At 47.8% G+C, this 25,402-nt stretch overlaps 1 protein-coding gene across 2 annotated transcripts in view; it reads right to left on the reverse strand.

Annotated features, from left to right (window-relative positions):
* Positions 1–3,305: 3,305 nt before the first annotated feature.
* Positions 3,306–25,402, reverse strand: part of VPS35L (VPS35 endosomal protein sorting factor like) — a 76,205-nt gene continuing 54,108 nt past the window's right edge. For both annotated transcript variants that reach the window (XM_077275055.1, XM_077275056.1), the window contains exons 27-31: positions 22,840–22,979; positions 22,301–22,466; positions 12,543–12,661; positions 5,461–5,607; positions 3,306–3,993 (exon numbers count right to left, since the gene is read on the reverse strand). In XM_077275055.1, the coding sequence (XP_077131170.1) occupies positions 3,895–3,993; positions 5,461–5,607; positions 12,543–12,661; positions 22,301–22,466; positions 22,840–22,979 (671 nt within the window). In that variant the 3' untranslated portion in view covers positions 3,306–3,894. The remainder of the gene's footprint in view (positions 3,994–5,460; positions 5,608–12,542; positions 12,662–22,300; positions 22,467–22,839; positions 22,980–25,402) is intronic.

Below are 25,402 nucleotides of genomic sequence, written 5' to 3' on the forward strand. Positions count from 1 at the left end.
GCCTCCCGAAGTGGGAACACGAGCTCAGGCTTTTTTCCAGGCCATCGAGACTCCTCGCCGAGACGGGGTCATTATCTTGGTCCCAGAGAATGAAAGGTTCCAGGGTTTTTATTCAAATCTGTTCACGGTCCTCAAGAGGGATGGTACAGTCAGACCCATCCTGGATCTAAAGCTCTTAAACAGCTTTGTCAAAGTCTGACATTTCAGGTTGGAGTCTGCAAGGTGAGTTCTTAGCCTACATCGACATTCGGGATGCAAATCTTCACATTCCAATCTTCCCTCCTCACCAAAGGTTCCTTCGCTTCGCTGTCCGCTGGGAACATTTTCAGTTCACGGCCTTACCTTTCGGCCTTGACACCGCCCCCAGAGTCTTCACAAAAGTCATGGCCATCCTACACTCTCGGGTCCTAGTCGTTCTCCCCTATCTAGACGACTTACTGGTCAAAGGCCCATCTTTCCAAGCCTGCAAGGAGTACGTCTGCATTTCTTTGGATACTCTTTCTCGGATGAGCTGGTAAATCAACTTAAAAAAGTAATCTCCTGTCCCAGCTTAGCAGATCTCTTTCCTGGGCATGACTCTGGACACTTCCCGAGGGTTGGAGATTCTCCCTCGGGACAAGGTCCTAGCTTTTCAATAGGGGGTCCGGAAGCTCTGTCAACCATCTCCCTGTTCCATCCGTTTCGGCATGAGGATTCTCGGAAAGATGGTAGCCGCAATGGAGGCATTTCCGTTTGCACAACTACTTCTTCGTACCCTACAACACGCACCATTGGACGCATCGGACAAGAGTTCTTTTCTCTCGATCAACTGTGTCCACTGACCCCTCGGGTCAAGCAGGCTCTCCAATGGTGGACGCTCCAGGCCTCCCTTCTCCAAGGGAAGTCCTTCCTTCCAGTCCATTGGCTGGTAGTCACTACCGATGCCAGCCTCCTCGGCTGGGGAGCTGTTTTTCGGCATCACACTACACAGGGGAGCTGGTGTCCTCACGAGTCTCGCCTCCCAATCAATGTCCTGGAGATCCGTGCGATTTGGCTGTCCCTGCGGCGGTTCCATTATATCTTAGCAGGTCGCCCCATCCACATCCAGTCGGACAATGCCACAGCTGTGGCATATATAAATCATCAGGGGGGCACTCGCAGCAAGGCTGCAATGCGCGAGATAGAATACATTCTTCGCTGGGCCGAAAGGAACCACTCGGTCATCTCGGCCGTTCACATTCCAGGGGTGGAAAACTGGGCCACGGACTTCCTAAGCCAGCAAGGCCTTGCCTCGGGAGAGTGGTCTCACCATCAGGACATTTTCCAACAGATCTGCCTTCATGGGGGTACTCCGGACGTAGACCTGATGGCTTCTTGGTTCAATGCCAAGGTACCTCAGTTTGTGGCCCGGTCCCGAGAGCAATCGGGGTAGACGCGCTGGTCCTTCCTTGGAGTCATTTTCATCTTCCTTACCTGTTTCCTCCCTTGCCCTTGCTTCCGAAGGTCATCAGGAAGATCAAGGCGGAGGGGGTGCCAGTGATTCTCATCGCTACGGATTGGCCTCGCCGAGCGTGGTATGCGGAGCTGGCCCAACTGATCGCAGACGTTCCTTGGCGACTACCATATCGTTTGGATCTGCTTTCTCAGGGTCCGATTTACCACCAGAACTCAGGGGCCCTGTGTTTGACGGCCTGGCCATTGAATCCTGGGTTCTGACTCAAGCGGGTTTTTCCCCGCAAAGCAGTTTCCACCTTGATCAATGCTCGAAAGCCGGTGTCATTGCACATCTATCATCGGACCTGGAAGATCTTTTTTGAATGGTGCAGAAGTAGAGGTCACCCTCTGCTGGTTTCAACATTCCCACCATCTTGGAATTCCTTCAATCCGGTCTGGACTTGGGGCTCTCGCCGAGGTCCCTCAAGGGGCAGGTCTCGGCCTTGTCAGTTCTTTTGCAGAGTAAGATTGCTTCCAAACCCCAGGTGAGAACGTTCTTTCAGGGAGTCTCCCACGTGGTGCCTCCCTATAGGGCACCTCTAGAGGCTTGGGACCTTAATCTGGAATCTCCCTTTGAGCCATTGCAGGACATCTCCCTATCTCTCCTCTCTTGGAAGGTAGCCTTTCTTGTCGCAGTTACTTCAATCAGAAGAATCTCGGAGTTGGCTGCTCTTTCCTGTCGGGCACCTTTTCTCACATTCCGAGACAAAGTGGTCCTCAGACCGTCTCCTACCTTTCTTCCAAAGGTGGTGTCTTCCTTCCACCTTAAAGAGGATATCGTACTTCCTTTGTTTTGTCCTGCCCCGGCGCACCGCTTGGAGAAGGCTCTTCAGTCCTTGGATCTTGTAAGGGCTCTCAGAAAATATGTGTCTAGGACGGCACCTTTTCGCCAGACGGAAGCTCTGTTTGTGCTGCCGGTGGGACACCAGAAGGAATTGGCCGCTTCTAAGTCGACAATAGCCAGATGCATTCGGTCAACTTTACAAGAAGCTTATCGCGTCAGAGGCAAGCCTATTCCAGCAGGGATCAAGGCACACTTCACTCGGTCGGTGCTTCATGGGCCATTCGGCATCAAGCGTCTGCTGAGCAGGTTTGCAAAGCTGCGACCTGGTTTAGCCTGCATACTTTCTCAAAGCATTATAATGTCCATACTCAGGCATCTGCAGATGCGAGCCTGGGTAGACGAATTTTGCAGGCAGCGGTAGCGCACCTTTAGACAGCAGGCGCCGTGAGTTTACTCTGTTATGTTGTAATTTCCCACCCAGGGACTGCTTTGGGACGTCCCACGGTCCTGTGTATCCCAATGTGGCGATGGAAAAATAGGGATTTTTGTGTACTCACCGTAAAATCCTTTTCTCCGAGCCACTCATTGGGGGACACAGCACCCATCCTTTTTGGTCTGTTGCCTATGATGAGTGTTATAGTTTTGACATGTTGTACCTATGATTAATTTTTTGTTGATCTCCTACTGCTTAGTCACTGAACTGGTTCTATCCGGAGCCAGTGGGCGGTGTACACTGCAGAGGAGGCTCTAACCCTTTTTGTAATTACTTCGTGTCAGCCTCCCAGTGGCAGCAGCATACACCCACGGTCCTGTGTCCCCCAATGAGTGGCTCGGAGTAAAGGATTTTACGGTGAGTACACAAAAAGTCCCTATTTTTTAGCAGATAAGTATCTGTACTCCCTTTTTTTTTAGTGGCCAAGTATCTGTACTTCCTTTTCGTTTTCCGAATGTATCTTGCGTCATTCTAGTATATACATGTGTTACCTGTATTCCAGAAGCCTCCACTCACTGGGATAATATCTCCGACAATACAAAAAGAGGACGGACACTGAGCACAAACATTTTTATTATATACAAAAATCATTTTTTAGTTTTTTTTTGCAGAGATTTTTTTGTTAAATTCTGCTACGATTTCAATAGTAAAAATAACAGCTAATAACACTGACTGCATATCACCTCTATGGTGCCTCTTTAGACCATGTTCAGATGTAGCAAATTTTCACAAAACCCGATTCACGCGTGGACGAAAAAAGAAAAAAAATCAGTTTAGATGGCAAAAGTTCATGTTGCAGCTTCTCAAGTAAATCCCCACTCTACATGAATGTAGTCCACCGGGACAAGGATGATTTCCTTCTACACCTGCCACGCATGGCCCCATACAAATCATCATATAACCTTTATATTTAGCAAATGTATAGATCGGTGGCACCGCTCATCAGAAATGCTGCTGACCCTATATACGACATGTAGATTTATACCGTCCTGATACATGGCTGGATGCTGTAAGGTCATAAACATCTGTACATGACGGCATCAGTGCTTCCAGGCCGAATCCTCCAGGGCCACAGATCAGGCTCAGCGTTGTAATCTGTGCCCCAGGAATATCGGCAGAACCTGGCGATGACATTCACATGACCTTAGGTTCTAGTCTGCAGGGGAAGTCTGCTCGCCAGCTCGCTTAGGTGACTGCAATCGGGGTGTTTGCTTCTCTTCTTGATGTATTCCAGAGTCTTCACCTAGTTGGGGAAAAAAAGTATTAAAATTAAAACTTTGACAATAAAGAAAAGAAAAATTGACACTTTTCACTTCTGCTCTGAAATCTATGAATATGTGACGTGTAAGTAAGGCCGACTTCATACAATGGGGAAAATAAGTATTTGATACTGCCGATTTTACAAGTTTTCCCACCTACAAAGAATGGAGAGGTCTGTAATTTTTATCGTAGGTACACTTCACCACCTGTGAGAGACAGATTCTAAAAATACAATCCAGAAAATCATTGTATGATTTTTACATAATTGCATTTTATTGAATGAAATAAGTATTTGATACAATAGAAAAACAGGACTTAATATTTGGTGCAGAAACCTTTGTTTGCAATTACAGAGGTCAGACGTTTCCTGTAGTTCTTGACCAAGTTTGCACAAATTGTAGCGGGGATATTGGCCCCCTCCTCCACACAGATCTTCTCCAGATCTGTTGCGAGCGTGATCCAAGTGTCAGTGCTCTGTGCTCGGATTGTCTTGAATGAGAGAATTGGGGCACAGGTGCGGAAGAGACAGAGAAAGTAATTTCTCCTTCTCCTCCATTGCAGCAGTCTGTGGTAATCGGACTGCACTCAGATGACATCAGAGTGCAGTCCGATGTTTCAAACGCACCCATTAACTTGTGTGGGTGTGTGCAATCTGATTATCTGATGCACTTACTGCATGCGGTGATGATTGTTTTCTCATGCCAAATCGGTATAAGAAAACAATTGCAGATCTGCACTACCCCATAGTATAATATTGGGCTGAGTGCTATCCGATAAAACATCGAATAGCTCTCGGCCGTGTTATACGGGAGTGTGAGACCTTAGACTGGAATCCATCTGCTGTCAGATCAAAGGCGCAGACTGCTCATCTGTCCTCCCCCCCCATGCTTTACACTGCAGCTAAGCTGGACCACCCTGAGCACCAGTCAATCAGTACTAAGGCAATTAGGTTACCAGTGATCACATACGGCAAAGGAATGAGGTCAATGAAGCAAGGTGAGAACTTAGGGGGCAATACTGAGACAACTACACCCCCTTCTCATGTCCTTATTATACCGGTGTCCTCAGTTTTTTAGATCAGTGCGACATCCGTTTTTTTTTCCTGTATGGCTTAAGAAAAATGAACTCCACATCTTCTCCGATACTCTGCAGTGTTAAACGCGTACAGAACATGGATGCCATCTGCGTGCGATACGTCTTTATATCTGGACCCATGTGTTGGCCCGGTATTGGTCATCCGTGCTGCCAGGAAAAAATGACTCCATGTGGGTCACACAGTATGGAAAAATCACCATGGGTGTTAATAGGTGTTCGTGTGGATACGTGTCTCCGGTACGTGTGAAAACGGATACTGCATGTACCGGAAACACGTGGAGGGGGCTTACACAAAGGGGGCTGGAGTGTTACATTTCACATCAAGTAGCGAAGACCCAACTAAACTCGTTCTTACCATAGTTTTTGTATCAGCGAAGCCATGCTTCTGCGCCAGGTTCCATAGATTCACAGCAAGCTGGTTCAATTTATTGTTCCTCAGGTCCCCATGGGCAAGAATACTGCTAAAAAATAACAATGCAAGGGAGCTTTGCCGCTTCAAGGTCTACAGGGGAGCAAAAAACAGGAATTTAATAAGAGGTTACATGGTTATTCCCATCAATACCAAGAATGGGGCAATGGTGCGCGTGTGCGTGCTCTGCTCCACTCATTTTCTATGGGACTGATGGAAACAGCCGAGTTCTGTGCTCTTAGTCCCATAGACAATGAGTGGAGCAGGTGCTGGGGCATGTACACCACCGGACTATTCAGGACAAGGAGGCCGAATGTCTCTTTCAAGATCACTGAGGGTCCCAGTAGTTTGACCACAAGCGATCAGCAAGTTCCCTCCTATCCAATGGATGGTGGATAAAGGGTTATTCCCAAAAATCAAGGTAACCCTGTCGTAATATAGTGCTACAGTTATATGTCGATATGGATACATTAATCAGACTTTTATCTACCTATATATCTACAACACCTAATAATATCCAAATTGTATAGCCGTGAAGCAAAAATAGGCACAGCACCAAAACAACAACTTAACACAAGGCAAATAAAATATAAATAACTTTATTATCCAAAAGAAACAGCATAACAACAATAAGTATAGATGGATAGGCACCTAAAACACAGGAACAAGGAGGGCTAACCAGATGAGAGCTCCATACTTCATAATATCATAATAGACCACCATAGATCCATATAACCAATCATTGTGCAAATGGTCATGTGCAAATGTGCATGTATAAGTACAAATGAGCAAATAAAGACAATATTAATAGTAAATTGGTACAAAAAAGTAAAGGTATAGTTACCAATGAAGCACTGCTGGAAGCCCACCAACACCCGACGCGCGTTTCGCACCGAAATGCCTATATATCTAACAGAGTAGTGATGAGGATTTGACCCTTTAAATTCGGCTGGCCCCTACTGATGTATTGAGTCAACCCAATCACCGATCTAGTCATTACTGGATGTATATTTAGGGAGGCACAGACTGCGGGTACCGTCTAGGATCGCTTTTGGTAGGTACTAACCACCGCCTACTGGGACCACCCCGCGACATCAGAAATTTTAGAGGCGTTCAGTCGTCTGGTCGTTAAAATGTCTCTACTGTCAAAGTCCCGCAGATCTGTACACTTGGCAATTTTTTGTGCCTTCCTGACAAACTTCAAGAATTGATAGTTCACTTGCCTCCTAATATATCTAACCCTTACATGTGTGTTGTGTATCCAGTCTATGACACGTAAATACTGGCATATGCTACTTTCTAACACTCTGCCCCTCGCCCCCGACATGTACCTCATGCCCCCGACGTATAATGTTCGACCCCTCGCCCCCCCAGAGTGTAGCGCTCGGCCCCTCGCCCCCTTCCCCCCCCCAGAGTGTAATGCTCGGCCCCTTGTCCCGATGTATAACTCCCTGCTACTCGCCCCTGGCTTGTAACACTCAATTCCTCTCCCCCCGGAGTGAGACGCTCAGCCCCTCACCCCCCCAGAGTGTCACGCATGGCCCCTCGCTCCCCAGAGTGTAAAACTCGGCCCTGGCGTGCAACGCTCGACCCCTCGCCCCCGGTATTTAACACCCTGCCACTCACCCCGGGCGTGTAATACTCGGCCCCTCGCCCCCCGATATTTAACACCCTGCCACTTGCCCCCCGGCCTGTAACATTCAGCCTTTCGCCCTGCCTTTACCAACATGTGACAGAATGGCTGGTGGCAAGGAGCTCACTGATAACCACGCGGTAATAGGAGCCACCGGGTTAACAACTCAGGTTATGACATTTCTTCACTCCTAAATATTCCACCATTACCTATGAGTGACATTATAGCAAAGTGGAAGGAACTGCAGAAACTGAAGTGGAGACCCAGTAACGTTACAGAACGGGGGGCCGAGTGCTGAAGAGCAGAGGGCAGAAAAGGCACCAACGCTCTGCTGACTCCATAAATGTAGAGCTCAAATTTACTCTGACATTAATATCAGCACAAAAACTGTGCCGGGAGCTTTATAGCTGAGGAGCTGCATGCAGCCTTACATCACCAAGCACAGTGACATGTAAGGTAACCATAGACCTACACTGTGACCACTGCTGAAGGCGGACCTACACTGCGACCTAGGGGAAGCAGATGAAAATATGATGTGTATATATACACATCAGGTTCAGTCCTTGGGCCCCTGCTCTTCTCCATTTACACCTTTGGAATGGGACAGCTCATAGAATCTCATGGCTTTCAGTATCACCTCTATGCTGATGACACACAGATCTACATCTCTGGACCAGATATCACCTCCCTACTAACCAGAATCCCTCAATGTCTGTCCGCTATTTCATCCTTCTTCTCCGCTAGATTTCTAAAACTTAACATGGACAAAACAGAATTCATCATCTTTCCCCCATCTCACGCGACCCCCCCCCCCAACGAACCTATCCATTACAGTAAATGGCTGCCCACTCTCCCCAGTCTCACAAGCTCGCTGCCTCGGCGTAATCCTGGACTCTGATCTCTCCTTCAAACCACATATCCAGGCCCTTTCCACTTCTTGCCGACTTCAACTCAAAAATATTTCACGGATCCGTACATTCCTCAACCAAGAATCTGCAAAAACCCTAGTCCATGCCCTCATCATCTCCTGCCTTGACTACTGCAACCTCCTGCTCTGCGGCCTCCCCTATAACACTCTCGCACCCCTCCAATCTATTCTAAACTCTGCTGTGACTAATCCACCTGTCCCCCCGCTATTCCCCGGCCTCTCCCCTCTGTCAATCCCTGCACTGGCTCCCCATTGCCCAGAGACTCCAGTACAAAACCCTAACCATGACGTACAAAGCCATCCACAACCTGTCTCCTCCATACATCTGTGACCTCGTCTCCCGGTACTTACCTACACGCAACCTCCGATCCTCACAAGATCTCCTTCTCTACTCCCCTCTTATCTCCTCTTCCCACAATCGTATACAAGATTTCTCTCGCGTATCACCCCTACTCTGGAACCCTCTACCACAACACATCAGACTCTCACCTACCATCGAAACCTTCAAAAAGAGCCTGAAGACCCACCTCTTCCGACAAGCCTACAACCTGCAGTAACCACCGATCAACCAAACCGCTGCATGACCAGCTCTATCCTCACCTACTGTATTCTCACCCATCCCTTGTAGATTGTGAGCCTTCGCGGGCAGGGTCCTCTCTCCTACTGTACCAGTCATGACTTGTATTGTTTAAGATTATTGTACCTGTTTTTATTATGTATACCCCTCCTCACATGTAAAGCGCCATGGGATAAATGGCGCTATAACAATAAAATAATAATATATACACTCACCGGCCACTTTATTAGGTACACCTGTCCAACTTCTTGTTAACACTTAATTTCTAATCAGCCAATCACATGGCGGCAACTCAGTGCATTTAGGCATGTAGACATGGTCAAGACAATCTCCTGCAGTTCAAACCGAGCATCAGTATGGGGAAGAAAGGTGATTTGAGTGCCTTTGAACGTGGCATGGTTGTTGGTGCCAGAAGGGCTGGTCTGAGTATTTAAGAAACTGCTGATCTACTGGGATTTTCACGCACAACCATCTCTAGGGTTTACAGAGAATGGTCCGAAAAAGAAAAAAAATCCAGTGAGCGGCAGTTCTGTGGGCGGAAATGCCTTGTTGATGCCAGAGGTCAGAGGAGAATGGGCAGACTGGTTCGAGCTGATAGAAAGGCAACAGTGACTCAAATCGCCACCCGTTACAACCAAGGTAGGCCTAAGAGCATCTCTGAACGCACAGTGCGTCGAACTTTGAGGCAGATGGGCTACAGCAGCAGAAGACCACACCGGGTACCACTCCTTTCAGCTAAGAACAGGAAACTGAGGCTACAATTTGTACAAGCTCATCGAAATTGGACAGTAGAAGATTGGAAAAACGTTGCTTGGTCTGATGAGTCTCGATTTCTGCTGCGACATTCGGATGGTAGGGTCAGAATTTGGCGTAAACAACATGAAAGCATGGATCCATCCTGCCTTGTATGGAGCATCTTTGGGATGTGCAGCCGACAAATCTGCGGCAACTGTGTGATGCCATCATGTCAATATGGACCAAAATCTCTGAGGAATGCTTCCAGCACCTTGTTGAATCTATGCCACGAAGAATTGAGGCAGTTCTGAAGGCAAAAGGGGTCCAACCCGTTACTAGCATGGTGTACCTAATAAAGTGGCCGGTGAGTGTATATATAACCTCACACCATTTCTAGCGTGAGCAAGGATACTTTTATTCTATTGAGTTTTTAGCACTGCTAAGGTGGGAATGGTCCATCCCTTGAAGGATGGTAGCCAGTGTGTGCAAATTATGATGGGACCTGGGAGAGGACGATGAGTAATGAGCTTCAAATGAGGAGTGGGAGATGGCGGATTGTGTAAGCGGGGAGATCATCCATAGTTCATCCCCCCTGCGGCAGCACGGGACAAGCTGTTTCTCATTACACGATTAGGTCATGGGCTGGAATCACAGCTGCATTGTCAGAGCGCTGTACGGCGCGGGCTGTAGTGTAGAGATATAATAAACTGGCCCAGATGTGGAGAAGGGACTACAAGTGACCCAATGACACTGTGTGAGAAGTCAGGGGGTCCCTGCGGGGTAATTCCTGTATGGGTGTATCCCGATTATGTCACATTTTATCTTACTACCATCGTATCCACTTACTTAAGTGATACCAGGGGGAAAGATGAACCCGGATTCAGAAAATAATGGTAAATGAGGAAATAATTTAGGTATGCATTCTTCTGATCACCACTCCCATCACTATGGGGCTTTATCTAGGAGAGCACCCCTAGATGTGTCCTATACTGTTATATATACTGAGTATATTATTAAGTTTAAAGGGAACGTGTCCTCTGATTAATGCTGCCCAAACTGCACACCTGGCTGTAATCACAAAGGTTTTTCAGAGTCGGCATGTGACTGCAGATATGCAAAATAAGAGAATCCTCACAGTGTGTAGTGCGCGCGATGTGAGGATTCACAAGTCTACAGTCACACAAAATGACTGCAGACTTGTACTTTAAGGCAGGACAACCCCTTTAAAGTATGCTGTCTCTGAAAAATCTGAGCGTTCAGAGAAAAATATACCTGGCTGAAAACGTGCAACAATTGACACCTGCAACAGCTGAATAACTTTTGTTTTTTCATCAGACAATCCCAGACTCAACAGCTTGAATTAAAAGCAGCAGAAGTCCTGTGCAAGAAGCCCACAGAGGGCTACAAAAAACATTTGGAGGTGGCCATTGTTCTAAAACGTTGTGCAACCAAATATTAGGGAAGGGAGTCTATTCTGTCAACATTGTATGCTTTAGTATGTTTCTTATTTCTTTTTTTTAAATGATTGCACATACGGTGACAGGTCAAATATTTTGCCGAATGTGTTTGCATTTGCTATTAAATTATTGTAACAATGCGCTGTTTGTACATAGTCACTAATTTAAGATATTGGCTGTTTATAGTAAACTATCGGGGGTGCCAATTGGCTGTTTATAATAAACCATCAGGGGCGCCAATTGGTTGTTTATAATAATCTATTACGGGTGCTAATTGGTTGTTTATAATAATCTATCAGGGGTGCCATTCCGCTGTTTATAATAAACTATCAAGGGCGCCAATCGGCTGTTTATAGTAAACTATCGGGGGCGCCAATTGGTTGTTTATAATAATCTATCAGGGGTGCCAATCGGCTGTTTATAATAAACTAACAAGGGCGCCAATCGGCTGTTTATAATAAATTATCAAGGGCGCCAAATGGTTGTTTAAAATAATCTATCAGGGGTGCCAATCAGCTGTTTATAATAATCTATCAGAAGCACCAATCGGCTGTTTATAATAAACTATCATGAGCGCCAATCGGCTGTTTATAATAAACTATCATGGGCGCCAATCGGCTGTTTATAATAAAACTATCAGGGGAGCCAATAATGTAGATTACATCTGCAGCTGGAAACAACGTCATTGGCTCTTGAAAAATGAACTGAAGGACACAGTCAATAAGCAGTCAGAACTAGATGATAGCAGGAACTTAAGGGCAAATAAGTGGCGACTAGGAGGGCAATATTTGGAGAATGATGGAGTAGGAACTGCAAACTGCTGCTTTTCTGCATTCAAACACAATTTTAAAAAAAACAAACCGCTGCAGTCCATCCCAGCTAAGGACATCAGCATTTCTCCAAAGTTTAGGTCTGTATTGATCCAAGCTGTCCATACACATTAGATGTATATCAGCTGATCCTGCCAATTTCAGCAAGACCGGACGACCATACACTGGTATTATAGGCCTCCTGCCTCCAGCGGGAGCTAAGGATCAGGCATTCGTATTTCAAATGACTGATCCTTTTCTGCCAGCAACTAACTTCCTTTTTCTAAGAAAACATATGCACACTTAGCCAAGGAGAGCATGCATACAGGTTTCTTTTTTTTTTTTTTTATCTAGAAAGACAACTTAGAGTTTCGACATCATGAAACCTAAACTAAATGGGTAGAATGGCTTCTGGACTCGTGACAACCTCAGTGTACATAAGATAGAATATTTGGAGGTAGCACCGATCTGGATAAAATAATGTTTGACTATGGAGCCATAGATGTGACTATGGGCGGCCATCGAGCAACCATCAATTCATGACTGTGCGACGTAGTCGCCATAGTACGATGTAGCCCACCGATATAAAAGTAGTGGCCAAATCCATCGCACCATGGATGAAGCCGCAGTTATGGGATTTTGACCTCTTCTGTGGACCAGTCTATACTAACTTGAATAGATCTTCAACCATTTTCTTCTTTATAGGGGTCACAAACTTTAACTGCACTTTTATCATTGCGTTTGTATAAGCAGGTACAATATTCGCTTCCCCTGCAATATAAAGTAGTAAAATACCTTTTACGCTTTTCTATCATCACCTATCATGTCAGGGGACGGGGAGAAGTCGACAACACATTACTGGCTTCTAGAATATTAAAATGGGACTTACCTTTTCTTTCCCAAGAGCTTTCAAGTGCTCCAAAATCTGTCCAATGAGAGTGTCGCACAGTTTGTTGATCTCCGTCAAGAATTTCGTATCTCCACCGTAAAGATTATCATTGGAATCAACTAAAGAGAAGACAAAGGAGCGTATTGTCGTGATAAAGGCATGTCCGGCTTCTACAGACTGATGCTTCATTACAACGGGCAACCAATAATGTGACTTTCTGGCTGCTTGTAGTCACCACTAGAGGGAGCCAGAGTGCTCACTGCATACTGATCACCCATTGAACACCATAATAACCCTGTATACAGTAATCTCCTGCTCCAAAAAATGAGAAAAGGAGATTTTTGTGTACTCACCGTAAAATCTCTTTCTCTTAGCCTCTAATTGGGGGACACAGGACCATGGGTGTTATGCTGCTGTCCACTAGGAGGCGACACTATGCATAATCTGAAAAAGATTAACTGTGGCTCCTCCTGTGCAGTATACACCCCTGGACGGAATCAGCCTTCTCCAGTTTTGTGCAAAAGCAGTAGGAGGAACGTAACATGAATAACAATTATGCCTGTAAGAAGGCAACTATGTAACATGAATAACATAATTATGCCTGTAAGAAGGCAACTATGTACGAGCTCAAGAAAACAATATGAGAACTCAACAGTTACAACGGCCCGGAAAGGGCAACAGGGTGGGAGCTGTGTCCCCCAATTAGAGGCTAAGAGAAAGAGATTTTACGGTGAGTACACAAAAATCTCCTTTACTCTGTCGCCTCATTGGGGGACACAGGACCATGGGACGTCCTAAAGCAGTCCCTGGGTGGGAAGCAATGGACGAATATTGTGCAGACAGGCCCCTATACTTAGGGCACCGCAGCCTGCAGGACACATCTACCCAGGCTTGCGTCCGCTGAGGACTGGGTAAGAACCCTGTAGTGTTTAGTAAACGTGTGTAAGCTAGTCCAAGTGGCCGCCTTACACACTTGTTGTGCCGAAGCCTGGTGCCGAATGGCCCAGGAGGCCCCTACCGCCCGTGTAGAGTGTGCCGTAATACCGGCTGGAAGAGGAGAATTCTTAAGGCGGTAGGCCTCTTGTATGGTGGATTTGATCCACCTGGAAAGGGTAGCTTTGGAAGCTGGCAGACCCTTGTGGCCGCCTTCCAGAAGGAGGAAAAGAGAATCAGACCTCCGGAAGGACGCAGTCCTAGACACGTATATACGCAATGCCCTGACAAGGTCAAGCGTATGCAGAGCCTTCTCCACTCTATGAACCGAAACCGGACAAAGGGATGGTAGTGAAATTTCCTCATTGAGGTGGAAGTTGGACACAACCTTCGGAAGGAAGGATGGGACCATACGAAGAACTACCTTGTCCTGGTGAAAAGCCAGGAAGGGCCGTCTGCAGGAGAGTGCTGTCAGTTCAGACACCCTGCGTAGCGAGGTGATTGTCACCAGGAAAACCACCTTCTGGGAAAGAAGGCGGAGCGGGACCTCCTTAAGGGGTTCGAAGGGTGGTTCCTGCAATGCTGTCAGGACCAGGTTGAGGTCCCACATTTCTAGTGGTCGTCTGTAGGGGGGAACCAATCGGGAAACCCCCTGAAGGAAAGTCCTTACTTGCGGCTTGGTAGCAAGGCGCCTTTGAAAAAGAACTGAGAGGGCTGACACCTGGCTCTTAAGCGAGCCCAATGACAGCCTGGCCTCCAGACCCGATTGGAGAAAACCAAGTACTTTGGGTAGGGAATAAGGGAGTGGGATCTGGCCACGAGATTCGCACCAAGTAAAGAAAGCTTTCCAGGTACGGTAATAAATCTTGGCAGAGGCTGGTTTCCGTGCTCTGATCATGGTTCCAATGACGTCCGCCGAGAGCCCTGCCTGGGTTAGAACCCAGGTCTCAAGGGCCACGCCGTCAAATTGAGAGCCCCTGAGTTCTGGTGGTAGAACGGGCCTTGTGATAGAAGATTGTGGCGGTCGGGGAGACGCCAGGGGGCGTCTGCTGTGAGTTGTACGATGTTGGCGTACCATGTGCGTCTGGGCCAGTCCGGTGCAATTAGGATGGTTGGAACTCCCTCTTGTTTGATCTTCCTCACCACTCTGGATATCAGGGGGAGAGGTGGAAAAATATACAGAAGCTGGAACTGGGTCCAGTCCTGAACCAGAGTGTCTGCTCCGAGCGACCACGGATAGTGTGTTCTGGCCATGAAGTTGGAGACCTTGGCATTGAAGTGGGATGCCATTAGGTCCACATCCGGGGTCCCCCAGCGGAGACAGATCTGTTGAAAAATTTCGGGATGGAGAGACCACTCTCCCGAGTCTATTCCTTGTTGGCTGAGGAAGTCTGCTTCCCAGTTGTCCACACCCGGAATGTGGACCGCCGAAAGAACCGACCCTGTGTCCTCCGACCAGCGGAGGATGTGTGACACTTCTCGCATCGCCTGGGTACTGCGGGTCCCCCCTTGGTGATTCACATATGCCACAGCCGTGGCATTGTCCGACTGTATTCTGATGTGAGAGGCTGCCAGTAAGTGATGGAAGGCCCTCAATGCCAGAAGGATGGCACGAATTTCCAGGATGTTGATGGGCATGGTCGCTTCCACTGGGGACCACTTGCCCTGTGGTGTAGGTGCACCGCACCCCAACCCGTCAGGCTCGCGTCGGTGGTCAGAACCTTCCATTGACCTGTGAGAAAGGATTTCCCCTTTGCTAACGAGGTTGGCTTGAGCCACCAGTGCAGGGACCTCCTGGTTGACGACGTTAGCTGGAACTCCCTGTCGAGAGAAAAGGGATTCCTTTCCTAGGACTTGAGAATGGCTAGTTGGAGAGGTCTGAGGTGAAACTGGGCAAATGGGACAGCTTCTATTGCTGCTGCCATCTTGCCGAGGACTCTCATGGCAAACCGGAGAGATCGAGGGGGTTTGCGGAGGAGGGTGCGAACTGCTAGTCGGAGAGCCAGTGCCTTGTCCTTGGGAAGGAGCACTAGACCCCTGGAGGTGTTGAATAACATTCCCAGGAAGGTCAGGGACTGACTCGGGGTTGGTGATGACTTTTGTAGGTTGATTAACCAGCCTATGCAACTGAGAGTATCGGTTGTGATTGAGACGCTGAGCTCGCAGTCCTTGAAGGTGGGAGCCTTGATGAGTAGATAGTCCAGGTATGGAACGACTACTATGACTCTGGAATGCAGGACGTCCATGGTGGCTGCCATGACCTTGGTGAACACTCTGGGAGCCGTGGCAAGTCCGAAAGGGAGAGCCACGAATTGGTAGTGGTCCTGGCCTATTGCAAACCTGAGAAACCTCTGATGGGCAGCTGCAATGGGTATATGCAGGTATGCGTCTTGTATGTCTATGGAGGCGAGATATTCTCCCTTCTCCATGGACGCAATGATGGACCGAAGGGACTCCATGCGGAAATGACGGACCCGTACATATTTGTTGAGCTGTTTTAGGTCTAGTATGGGCCGTACGCTGCCTCCTTTCTTGGGAACTACGAACAGATTGGAGTAGAACCCACGGAAGCGGTCGGTCGTGGGTACCGGTACTATGACTCCTGCTTGAAAAAGCGAGGAGACCGCTTGGTGGTAGGCACGAGCCTTGGCTGGCGGTTTTGGGGGGACAGAGAGGAAGAATTGGTCCGGTGGGTTGGAGGTGAAGTCTATTTTGTATCCGGAAAACACTAGTTCCATGACCCACCTGTCTTCTGTAATAGGCAGCCAGACTTTATGAAAGAGCAAAAGTCGTCCGCCTACTGGTGTGGTGTCTTCCGGAGTCCGTGAGCCATGATGAGGAGAAAGTCTGAGATTTTCCTCCTCTGGGCTTAGGCTGGCCTGCTTTTGACTGCCAGGTCTTGTCCGACCTTTGCGTCGATCGTGAGTTGTCCCTGCGTGGGGAACCTTTACGTTTTTGTGCTGGACGCGAGACGGACCAGCCGGAGGAATTCCGAAAGGATCGGAATCGAGTTTGGTTACGCTTCTTGTAAGTGCCTTTAGGTTTCAGTTGGGGAAGAGAAGTACTCTTACCCCCGGTGGCGTTGGATATCATAGTGTCCAACTGTTCACCGAAAAGTCTCCCACTGAGGTAGGGGAGGTGCGTGAGGGACTTCTTTGAGGCTGCGTCCGCTTTCCATTCCCGCAGCCAGAGGATACGCCGAATCATGATGGCGTTTGATGCTGTCCCCGCTACTCCCCTTGCTGAATCCAGAGCTGCATGGAGCATGTAGTCTGCTACAACTGCTATTTGAACCGCTTGGTCCGACAGCTCAGGAGCGGATGCTTGGAGAGCTTGTAAATTCTTTGCCCAGGCCAGAATGGCCTTGGTAGCCCAAACTGAGGCGAACGCGGGAGCCAGGGATGCCCCTGCTGCCTCGAAAATTGAACGAGCCATGCGTTCTACCTGCCGGTCTGCTGCGTCCCTGAGGGTTGAGCTATCTGGCAGTGAAAGGAGGGTCTGTGCTGCTAGCCTAGAGACTGGGGGGTCCACTTCAGGTGGATCTGTCCATTCCTTGGTGTCCTTCTGCGGGAAGGGGTACCTCGCCTCCAGATATTTGCGATTAGCGAATTTTTTCTCAGGCTGTGAGAGCTGCTTTTTAAGGATCGCCTTAAACTCTGGGTGGTTAGAGAAAACCTTAGGCGGCTTCAGAGGTCCTTCAAAGGAAATCTTATGTTCTGGGGCCTCTGGTGGCGGATCAGAAATGTCCAGCACCCGATGGATGGATGAAATTATGTCCTCAACTAGCGCTGTATTGCTAGGAGGGATTGGGATCAGGGACCCCTCCGTGTCTCTGTCTGAGTCAGAGTCACAGATGCCTTCCGAATCCTGTGTATCACTGAGGCGTCCCCTGCTGAGTGGGCCGGGGAGGAGGCCTTCTCTGGTCGGGAATTGCGGAGATCTGCATTGTCTGTCCCTGGAATGGGACGGTCTAGATGACCTGGAGCTACGGTGTCTATCCCTAGAGGGGGATGACCGTGTGCTATGGGATGACGCAGATGGACTTGATCTATGGGTCCGCTTGCGTCCTGACCTAGACGTGGATGTGCCAGGGTCGTCCTGTTCCTGAGTCAAGCTCTCCCTTTGCTGGGTAACGGTCATAGCCGGGGCATGACCATGCAGAGCCTGAAGCAATGTGGAGGTTAGGTTATCTATAGACTGCGTCATAGATTGCGATATCTGAGTAGCCCATTTCGGCGTGGCATTAGACACCGAGGCATTGGCAGGGGCTTCTTGGGGCTCTGACACATTAGTTTGTATACAGTTCTGACAATGCGGGTACGTGCTACTACTGGGGAGAGCGGTCCCGCAGGCTGTGCAGAATGCATAATAGCAGTTCTGCCTGGTTCTCTTGGACCTTGAGCCCGGCATAGTGCACAGAGTGCAGAAGTGCTGCCAGCAGAGGACCTTACAGGGGTAGCTATGCAGAGGACCCTATAGGGGAGCCTTATAGGTAATATGGATTCACAGCTGAGTAAAAAACCCAGCTGTGATCTTACCCCACCAGTGTGCCCCTAGGTCCAGCGCCGAAGATCCACAGTCCTGTGCCCCCCGGAGACTGGCTGCCTGGTCCTGGTCCTGCAGACCGGGAGATGCAGGGTTAATCTGCAGCCGAAAATGGCTGCTGAGACAGAGAGGAAAGGAGGAGAAGGGGGCGGAGAGTGTTGTGAACTCTGTTTTTGGGCTCCCTCTTGTGGTCACAACTGGTACTGTGTGAGTGCTGTCTTTGGGCTCCCTCTGGTGGCTCTTTGTGTCATTCTGCAGGTCTGAGGCTTGATCAGCTGTCTCGTTATCTGTTAGCTGGTTTCCTATTTAGTTCACCTGGACTCTCAGTTGTTGCCTGCTGTCAATGTCTTCAGTGCTATTTTGGAGCTCTCCTGCAGTCCTTCGTTATCAGTCTCTTCAAGAGAAGCTAAGTTTTGCTTGGTTCATTTTGTGACCATCAGTGGTCATATGTTTCTTGGTTTATTTTTGTTTCTTGTTCAGCTTGCTAATATGTGATTTCCTTGCTTGCTGGTAGCTCTAGGGGGCTGAGTTTCTCCCCTCACACCGTTAGTTGGTGTGGGGGTTCGTGTATTCTCAGCGTGGATATTTTGCATAGGGTTTTTTACTGACCGCACAGTTCCCTATCTGTCTTCTGCTATCTAGTATTAGCGGGCCTCATTTGCTGTATCTGTTTTCATTTCCAAGTTTGTGTTTTCCCCGAACCTCACCGTTATTATTTGTTGAGGGCTTCCTATATCTTTGGGGTGATTTCTCTTGAGGCAAGTGAGGTCTTACTTTCCCTCCAGGAGTAGATAGTTTCTCAGGCTGCGTCGAGACGTCCAGGATTTTAGGCACGTTCACCGGCTACCTTTAGTGTGTTGGTTAGGATCAGGTTTGCGGTCAGTCCAGTTACCACCTCCCTAGAACTCGTGTCTATGTTCATAAACTTAGCTAGTCCGTTTTGTGATCCTCAGCCACTAGGATCATAACAGGAGAGCTGGAAAAAGGCGGCAAGGCTGTGTAAAAACGCGCCCTTTCTGTCTCGATCCACCCACTGTATGACACTGTAGAGTGTGATATTTGTCATCCGGGGGCGGGCCGGGGGGCGGAGAGGAGGCGGCAGCTTCAGCTAGGCCGAAGCCGGGGCCTAAATTAGATGCCTGAGGCCCAGAAGGACTCCAGGCCGGCGCGAAAGTCCGGGAGGAGGTCGGATCTGAACTGAACCCTTCCGGATTTAAAGGCAGGATGGCGGTGGGGCTATAAGCGGAAGGGGGAGCCCGGTAGGGGTCTCCCTGAGGCAGTATAGAGCTGGTGCTGCCACAGAGACAGGGGCGCAGGGAGCCCTGTGTCTGTATGTGCCATGCCTGCCTGCACTCCCCCCGGCCCCAACAGGAGCCCGCAGCTAGGCTGGGGTCCCTGGATGCTGGCGCAGTGTGCTGGCCCATTGCTGGGAGCTGTAGAATGCTGCCTGTACAGGCCTTACCTGAGGTGTCTCAACCTAATACCCCCAGAGGGGGATAGGGAGGGTGCTGTTGTCACCTTCAGGGGCCTTTATCCTCGCCTCAACCTCAACCCAGAAACCAAAAGGAATTGGGGAAGGAGGGGGGGTCTCGACTTCGAACCAGCACCCGAGGGACTGGGGAAGGAGCAACATGGGGAATAGCCATCTCTACTTCAACTGGGCACCCCATAATAGGGGGCCGAGGAAGGAGCCATGCCGGGAGTCTCACAGGAGACCCTCTTTTCTTCATCTGTAATCCCGTCGGAAAAAACGGAGTAAAAATCTTTTAGGTGTGCCTTCTATGCGACACTAAGCAAAAACTGGAGAAGGCTGATGCCGTCCAGGGGTGTATACTGCAGAGGAGGAGCCACAGTTAATCTTTTTCAGATTATGCATAGTGTCGCCTCCTAGTGGACAGCAGCATAACACCCATGGTCCTGTGTCCCCCAATGAGGCGACAGAGTAAATGGTTTACCAACTGTTTCTCCAGAATAACTGAAGTGCCCATTCTGAGTAATGCTTACTGCCATGTTGGTGCACATTACATTTGGTTGGTAAACACTGAATTTTTCAGATAAGCCTAATCTCTTCTTAAGCGAAGCTGCAGTGACCACCCATACTATGATAGGTAACGGCACGATAAACCAGCTACAAAGGAGTTTATTTTGGGTTCCTCAGAGACGCGCCAACCGTAAGCAACAGCTGCTGGAGGGCACTGCCAAGTGCAAGGACTGGCACTGAAACAGCTCCACGAGCTCGGAGCATTACTGAATGCTAGTGTCCGCCTCACAGCCGATAGGAGCCATCCACATACGTGACTACACGTGCCCCGGAGAACCTTTAGGGGCAACCTTATTCTTTCTAAAGCATGGGATTGCCCATCGCCAGAGGGACGCTGACGAGCAGAGAGTCTATATAGGATGTGTGTAAAAAGATAACCCATAGAAATGGAAGGGTTACATTTCAATCAAATTGTTAAAATTTTACACTTCCAAAACATAAAAGTCCACACAAAAACTGAAATTAAATTTTGCATAGTTTGGGGAGCCCCATACTCCCAAAGTTGTACTAGAATAAAGGGTATCCTCGTCTTCTCACCCCCCCAGAGCAAAATTAATTGTACACAGACTGAAAAGACCGCCATCTGAGCCAGGCCTTAGGGACATGGGACTCATACACTGCGTTAAAAAAAAATCTCATCCACGTGCAGAAGAAAAACCCCACCGCAGAAAGTGACATTGTGCTGAAATAGAAGGTGGCGGATTCATTAAGAGGGATGGATTCGGCACCGGAGTCCACAGTACCGGCGTCCGCAGTACCGGCATTTTGATGAAACGAATGGTTGGACGAGTTCACACCTCCATGGGCGGAGAGGACTCAAACCGGAGAAAAAAACCCGACAAATGTCACGAGATGTTTGCTCCACTCCCCCGTTACGCAAAACGGTTGAACTTTTCAAATCTTTTACTCCACTTTTTTAGCGCAAAAGCTTTGATGAATCGGGGCCTTACTGTCAGAAAAGGACATACAGTCATATTTCTTTGGTACTACTCACATTCTGTACATCAGAAGGGTTTAAATTACCCGTACACATTTGTTTGTTTTTTATAATTAAAGGGATAGGGAGTGTTAAAAGATACTGGATAGTCACTGCCACTTCCAGTTTTCCCTTGGAGCCACCAAAAAGAGCCCCAGTGACAGAAGACAGCCCAAGTAGTCATCACAAAGATGTTTCCAAATGTTCTCCTCAAAGCCAAATTTTCAGTATGTGGGTAGAATCTTCCTTTAACGTGTTTTCCACCCAAATATGCAGAAATATTATTGATAACTAAGCTGAAAATGACAACGATGGACAAGAAAGTAATGTCAGAGATTTGTAATAAAGGCCAAGAACCTTTATGATCGAGGTGCGGTCTTGAGACAAATAGGCATTCATAGGGCGATACCTGTCTGTGTTACCAGAATACAAAAAAAATAGTGACCTTTAAATAGAGTCCATTACTCTGAACAACACTTTCTTTAAAATATTAGATTCCCCCTTGTGACATAAAAAAAAACATCTTACACTTTCCTCTCGTACCAGCACCGTTCCAGCACTGTCAGCATCGAGTCTCCCAGGGCTCGCGTGACATTACTGTGCCAAGTGAGCCCTGTGGCCAATCAGTGGCAGCTAACGGACTGCAGTGCTCACACCTCTCCTGGATGTCCGTGGGTCATCTGATGGAAGCGACAGTGCAGAAGCTCATTAGCGGCCATTGATTGGCTTCAGTGCTCACGTGGCACAGTAATATCAGAATCGAGTCTCCCAGGGCTCTCGTGACATTACTGTGCCAAGTGAGCCCTGTGGCCAATCAGTGGCAGCTAATGAACTGCAGTGCTCACACCTCTCCTGGATGTCCGTGGGTCATCTGATGGAAGCGACAGTGCAAAAGCTCATTAGCGGCCATTGATTGGCTTCAGTGCTCACGTGGCACAGTAATATCAGCATCGAGTCTCCCAGGGCTCGCGTGACATTACTGTGCCAAGTGAGCCCTGTGGCCAATCAGTGGCAGCTAACGGACTGCAGTGCTCACACCTCTCCTGGATGTCCGTGGTTCATATGATGGAAGTGAGAGTGCAGAAGAATATTTGCGGCCACAGATTGGCTGCAGTGCTCACGTGGCACAGTACTGTCAAGCAAGCCCTGGGAGACATCGCTGGAACAGTGCCAGTACGGGAGGACAGTATAAGATATTTTATAATATAATATTCTAAGCAGCGGTTGGCATAGTAGTGGACAACCCCTTTAAGACCAGCTCACCTTTGTCTATATGATAGAGATAGCTCTCTTGACCTAAGGCAGCCAGTAAGTGCAGGACACTGGTGTAGATCCGGACTTTGTCATCACTGTTGTCCTCCCACGTGTAATCTTCAATCACATTTAAAAGACCCCGGACCAGGAAGAGGACGCCTTGTTCTGGGTGGTCCTGCAGATATAACCGTAGCCGTTAGGAAAATAAAAAAATGCAATTTTTGGACTTTCCTTATCACTTTTGGTGGGTTTTTTCCTTTTCTTTTTTTCCAATACGCAGCATGGTCTAGGTGTGGTGGTTTCTTTCACGGGTTTACGCTCGGGCTCAAAAAAATGTGAAAAAAAATCTAAATAATTATAAAAATAAAAAAAAGGCCCCCCCCCCCCCCCCCAAAAAAAAATAAAATATAACAACAACATGAAATTCAAAACTCCGTCTTGCAAACCACAAAAAAAAAAAATATATAGTGCCTGAGGGTAGCCTAAAAAGTGACAACACAAAGTGCATTAAAGGCGATCTCAACCGGTAAGACGGAAGTGATACTCACAGGAACGACCAGCAATGTGGAGAAAAAGTTGCTGAGGAATTCGAGGAGAAAGGTCTCAGAAGATCGCATCTTCCCGTCTATATTAATGGTCTTCGGCACCTCCGGAACAAGGCTGACGGCAGCTCTGAAGAAGGCGTCAGCTGCAGACGGAGACAAAAAGATGGGGAGAATAAGACGGATAGATTTACCTGCAGATGCTAATGATCCGCCTTCTTCTCCACCCTATAGCCGTGCAACTTTTAAAGCCCACCCACTCATCAGACCCCCGATTTCTGCTCCCTGAAATTGCAACTAAACGCCAAGTCTCCATCTCATGAAGATGAATCCTAAACCTCCTGGAAGAATTGCCTTCAAATGAAGTTTCAGCACTGCTCAGGAGGTTTGCCAACTATCCCAGGTGTCCCTTTTTCCCAGATTTTTGTGAGGTTTGCCAACTTTCCCAGGTGTCCCTTTTTCCCAGATTTTTCGGGAGAGTAAGAAAGCATGTTTCAACTTCTTTAAATTCTTTCTTAAAAGGGATATTCTGATTTCAGAAAATAAAAGTGTAGTTATTGCACAAATACACAAGGACGATTGCCCTTCACTGACTTCCAGTGTATAAATCGGACAGAGATTGGAACTCAGCGCACGGACTGGCTGGCGGCTCTCCTGTCCATAAAAATACATGAAGGTGTCACGTTCGGGTCAGAAGAGCCACCGGCAGTGCGTTATGATCTCTGTCCAACTTATACGGTCGTCTGACTGCACCCTAAGGATAGATCATCAATAAGGGTCTGGTGGCGGTCCTTCACCAGCACCAATCACCTGTTATTAGTCCCGTTGGTGGCTCATTGTAAACACTGAATGAACAGCTCAGTTCTGTGCAAAGCGTAGTGGCCGCTGCTGGGTACTGCAGAACAACTCCTATTTAAGAGAAGATCTTACTGTCAGTACTCAGAGCGAATATCAGTTGATCGGTAGGGTTGTCAGAGCCCCGCTCATCTGCTGTTAATGCCCTAATTAAAGGAGAAGTCATCAATATCATATGAACAGACAACCCCTTTAAGCTTTATTCCTAGAGGCTGCAAACCCCATTTAGGTCTATTAGTTTCTTGTTCCACTATAGAGACACTGTACTTTATCAGATATACTAAAATATGACTTTTATTAGTCAATTAAAAACAATACATAAATAGAACCAGTACCACCATAAACTGCTGTAGGAACAACACCAAAAGATACACCCCAGGGGGGCAGTTCCTCGCCCTACTCCATCACTGTCCTCGCCCTGTCCATCAATTTTTCAAGAAAAATTTATGTTTGAAGCTTTTTATCAGCAAGTGTATGGAATGAATTGATGTATATAGATGCACTTGATCGTTTTTTTTTAATAAGCGTCTAGAATAAAGACTTCTACTACCGGAATCCTAAAAACTGGGATATATCAGTTTCTTGGACAACTGAATAACACACAGAGTGACTGCAGACTTATCGGTTTTGACCGGTCATCCCCTTTAAATGGATTTTTTGGTTTCGCTAAACCCTTCTCCACCGGCTACAGCTCTTTCCTCAACCTCCCTGGTCAAGAACTGAGTCTCCTCCACTGCTCCCAGAGTCTGTTATTGTCTGCAGTGCTGACATCTCGACAGCGCTGCAGCCAATCAGTAAGTGCGTGCCAAACACTAGAAACGCGTCAGTTTTATCTTCCATTTGAGATGACTTTTTTAAATATTTTTTTCAATAAAGCTCAAGGTTTTGACCACTGGATGAGCCATAGACCCTTGTTTTTCTACTAAGATGGCCACTACTGTACACGTTTAATGGGCCCAGACAATGCATATATAAAAAAAAAAAAAAGTAAAACTCATTGTTGATCCTCCATACTGTGTCAACCGCTCCCCTTAGATTAACATCCGCCAGGAGGCATCACATGACAACTACAGCCAATCAACTGCAGCCTTCGCATTCCGCCTGAACAGTTTCTTCCTATGTGGAGGCGCGGCGCCCGTCTACGACAGGTAGTTTAAATAATTTGTGCACAACCATTATAAGGGGCTTATGGCTACTCGATGACATGCTGGGAATTATCATTTTTTTAAAGATTTATTAATAAAACCTCTGTCCTGTGCGCACTTTTTCCAACAAAGAGCAGAATATTGGGGTCCTGCTGCTTGCATCGCGGTGATTGGCAGCTATGGCCAGGGAAAGGGGCGATTAGTATTCATCCCCTCCCAACGCAGAAAATCATTCCATTAAAATCCTTTCTGAAATCCGTGGTGCATGTAGCTGCTCAGGTCACACATCATTAGATATCAGACGGGCAGGAATAAGCCCGGCGGGTAGTCATCCGGAAAAATGAAAGAAACAATATAGCATCAGTCATTAATAATGGAGAACATAGGTCGGAGCATTGACTGCGCAACGAGAGCAGTCTGCAGCCCAATGTATATATACCGTACATATGTATACACAACCCGTCAAAAGTTTCTACACCCCTGTTCATCCAACTGTTTTCCTTGTTCTTATTGGAATGCGCACATTGTAAATTCAGACTTAAGGCAGCAAAATGATGGCAGAACACACA

Source organism: Ranitomeya variabilis, chromosome 7 (assembly GCF_051348905.1).
Source record: "Ranitomeya variabilis isolate aRanVar5 chromosome 7, aRanVar5.hap1, whole genome shotgun sequence".
Taxonomy (NCBI): domain Eukaryota; kingdom Metazoa; phylum Chordata; class Amphibia; order Anura; family Dendrobatidae; genus Ranitomeya; species Ranitomeya variabilis.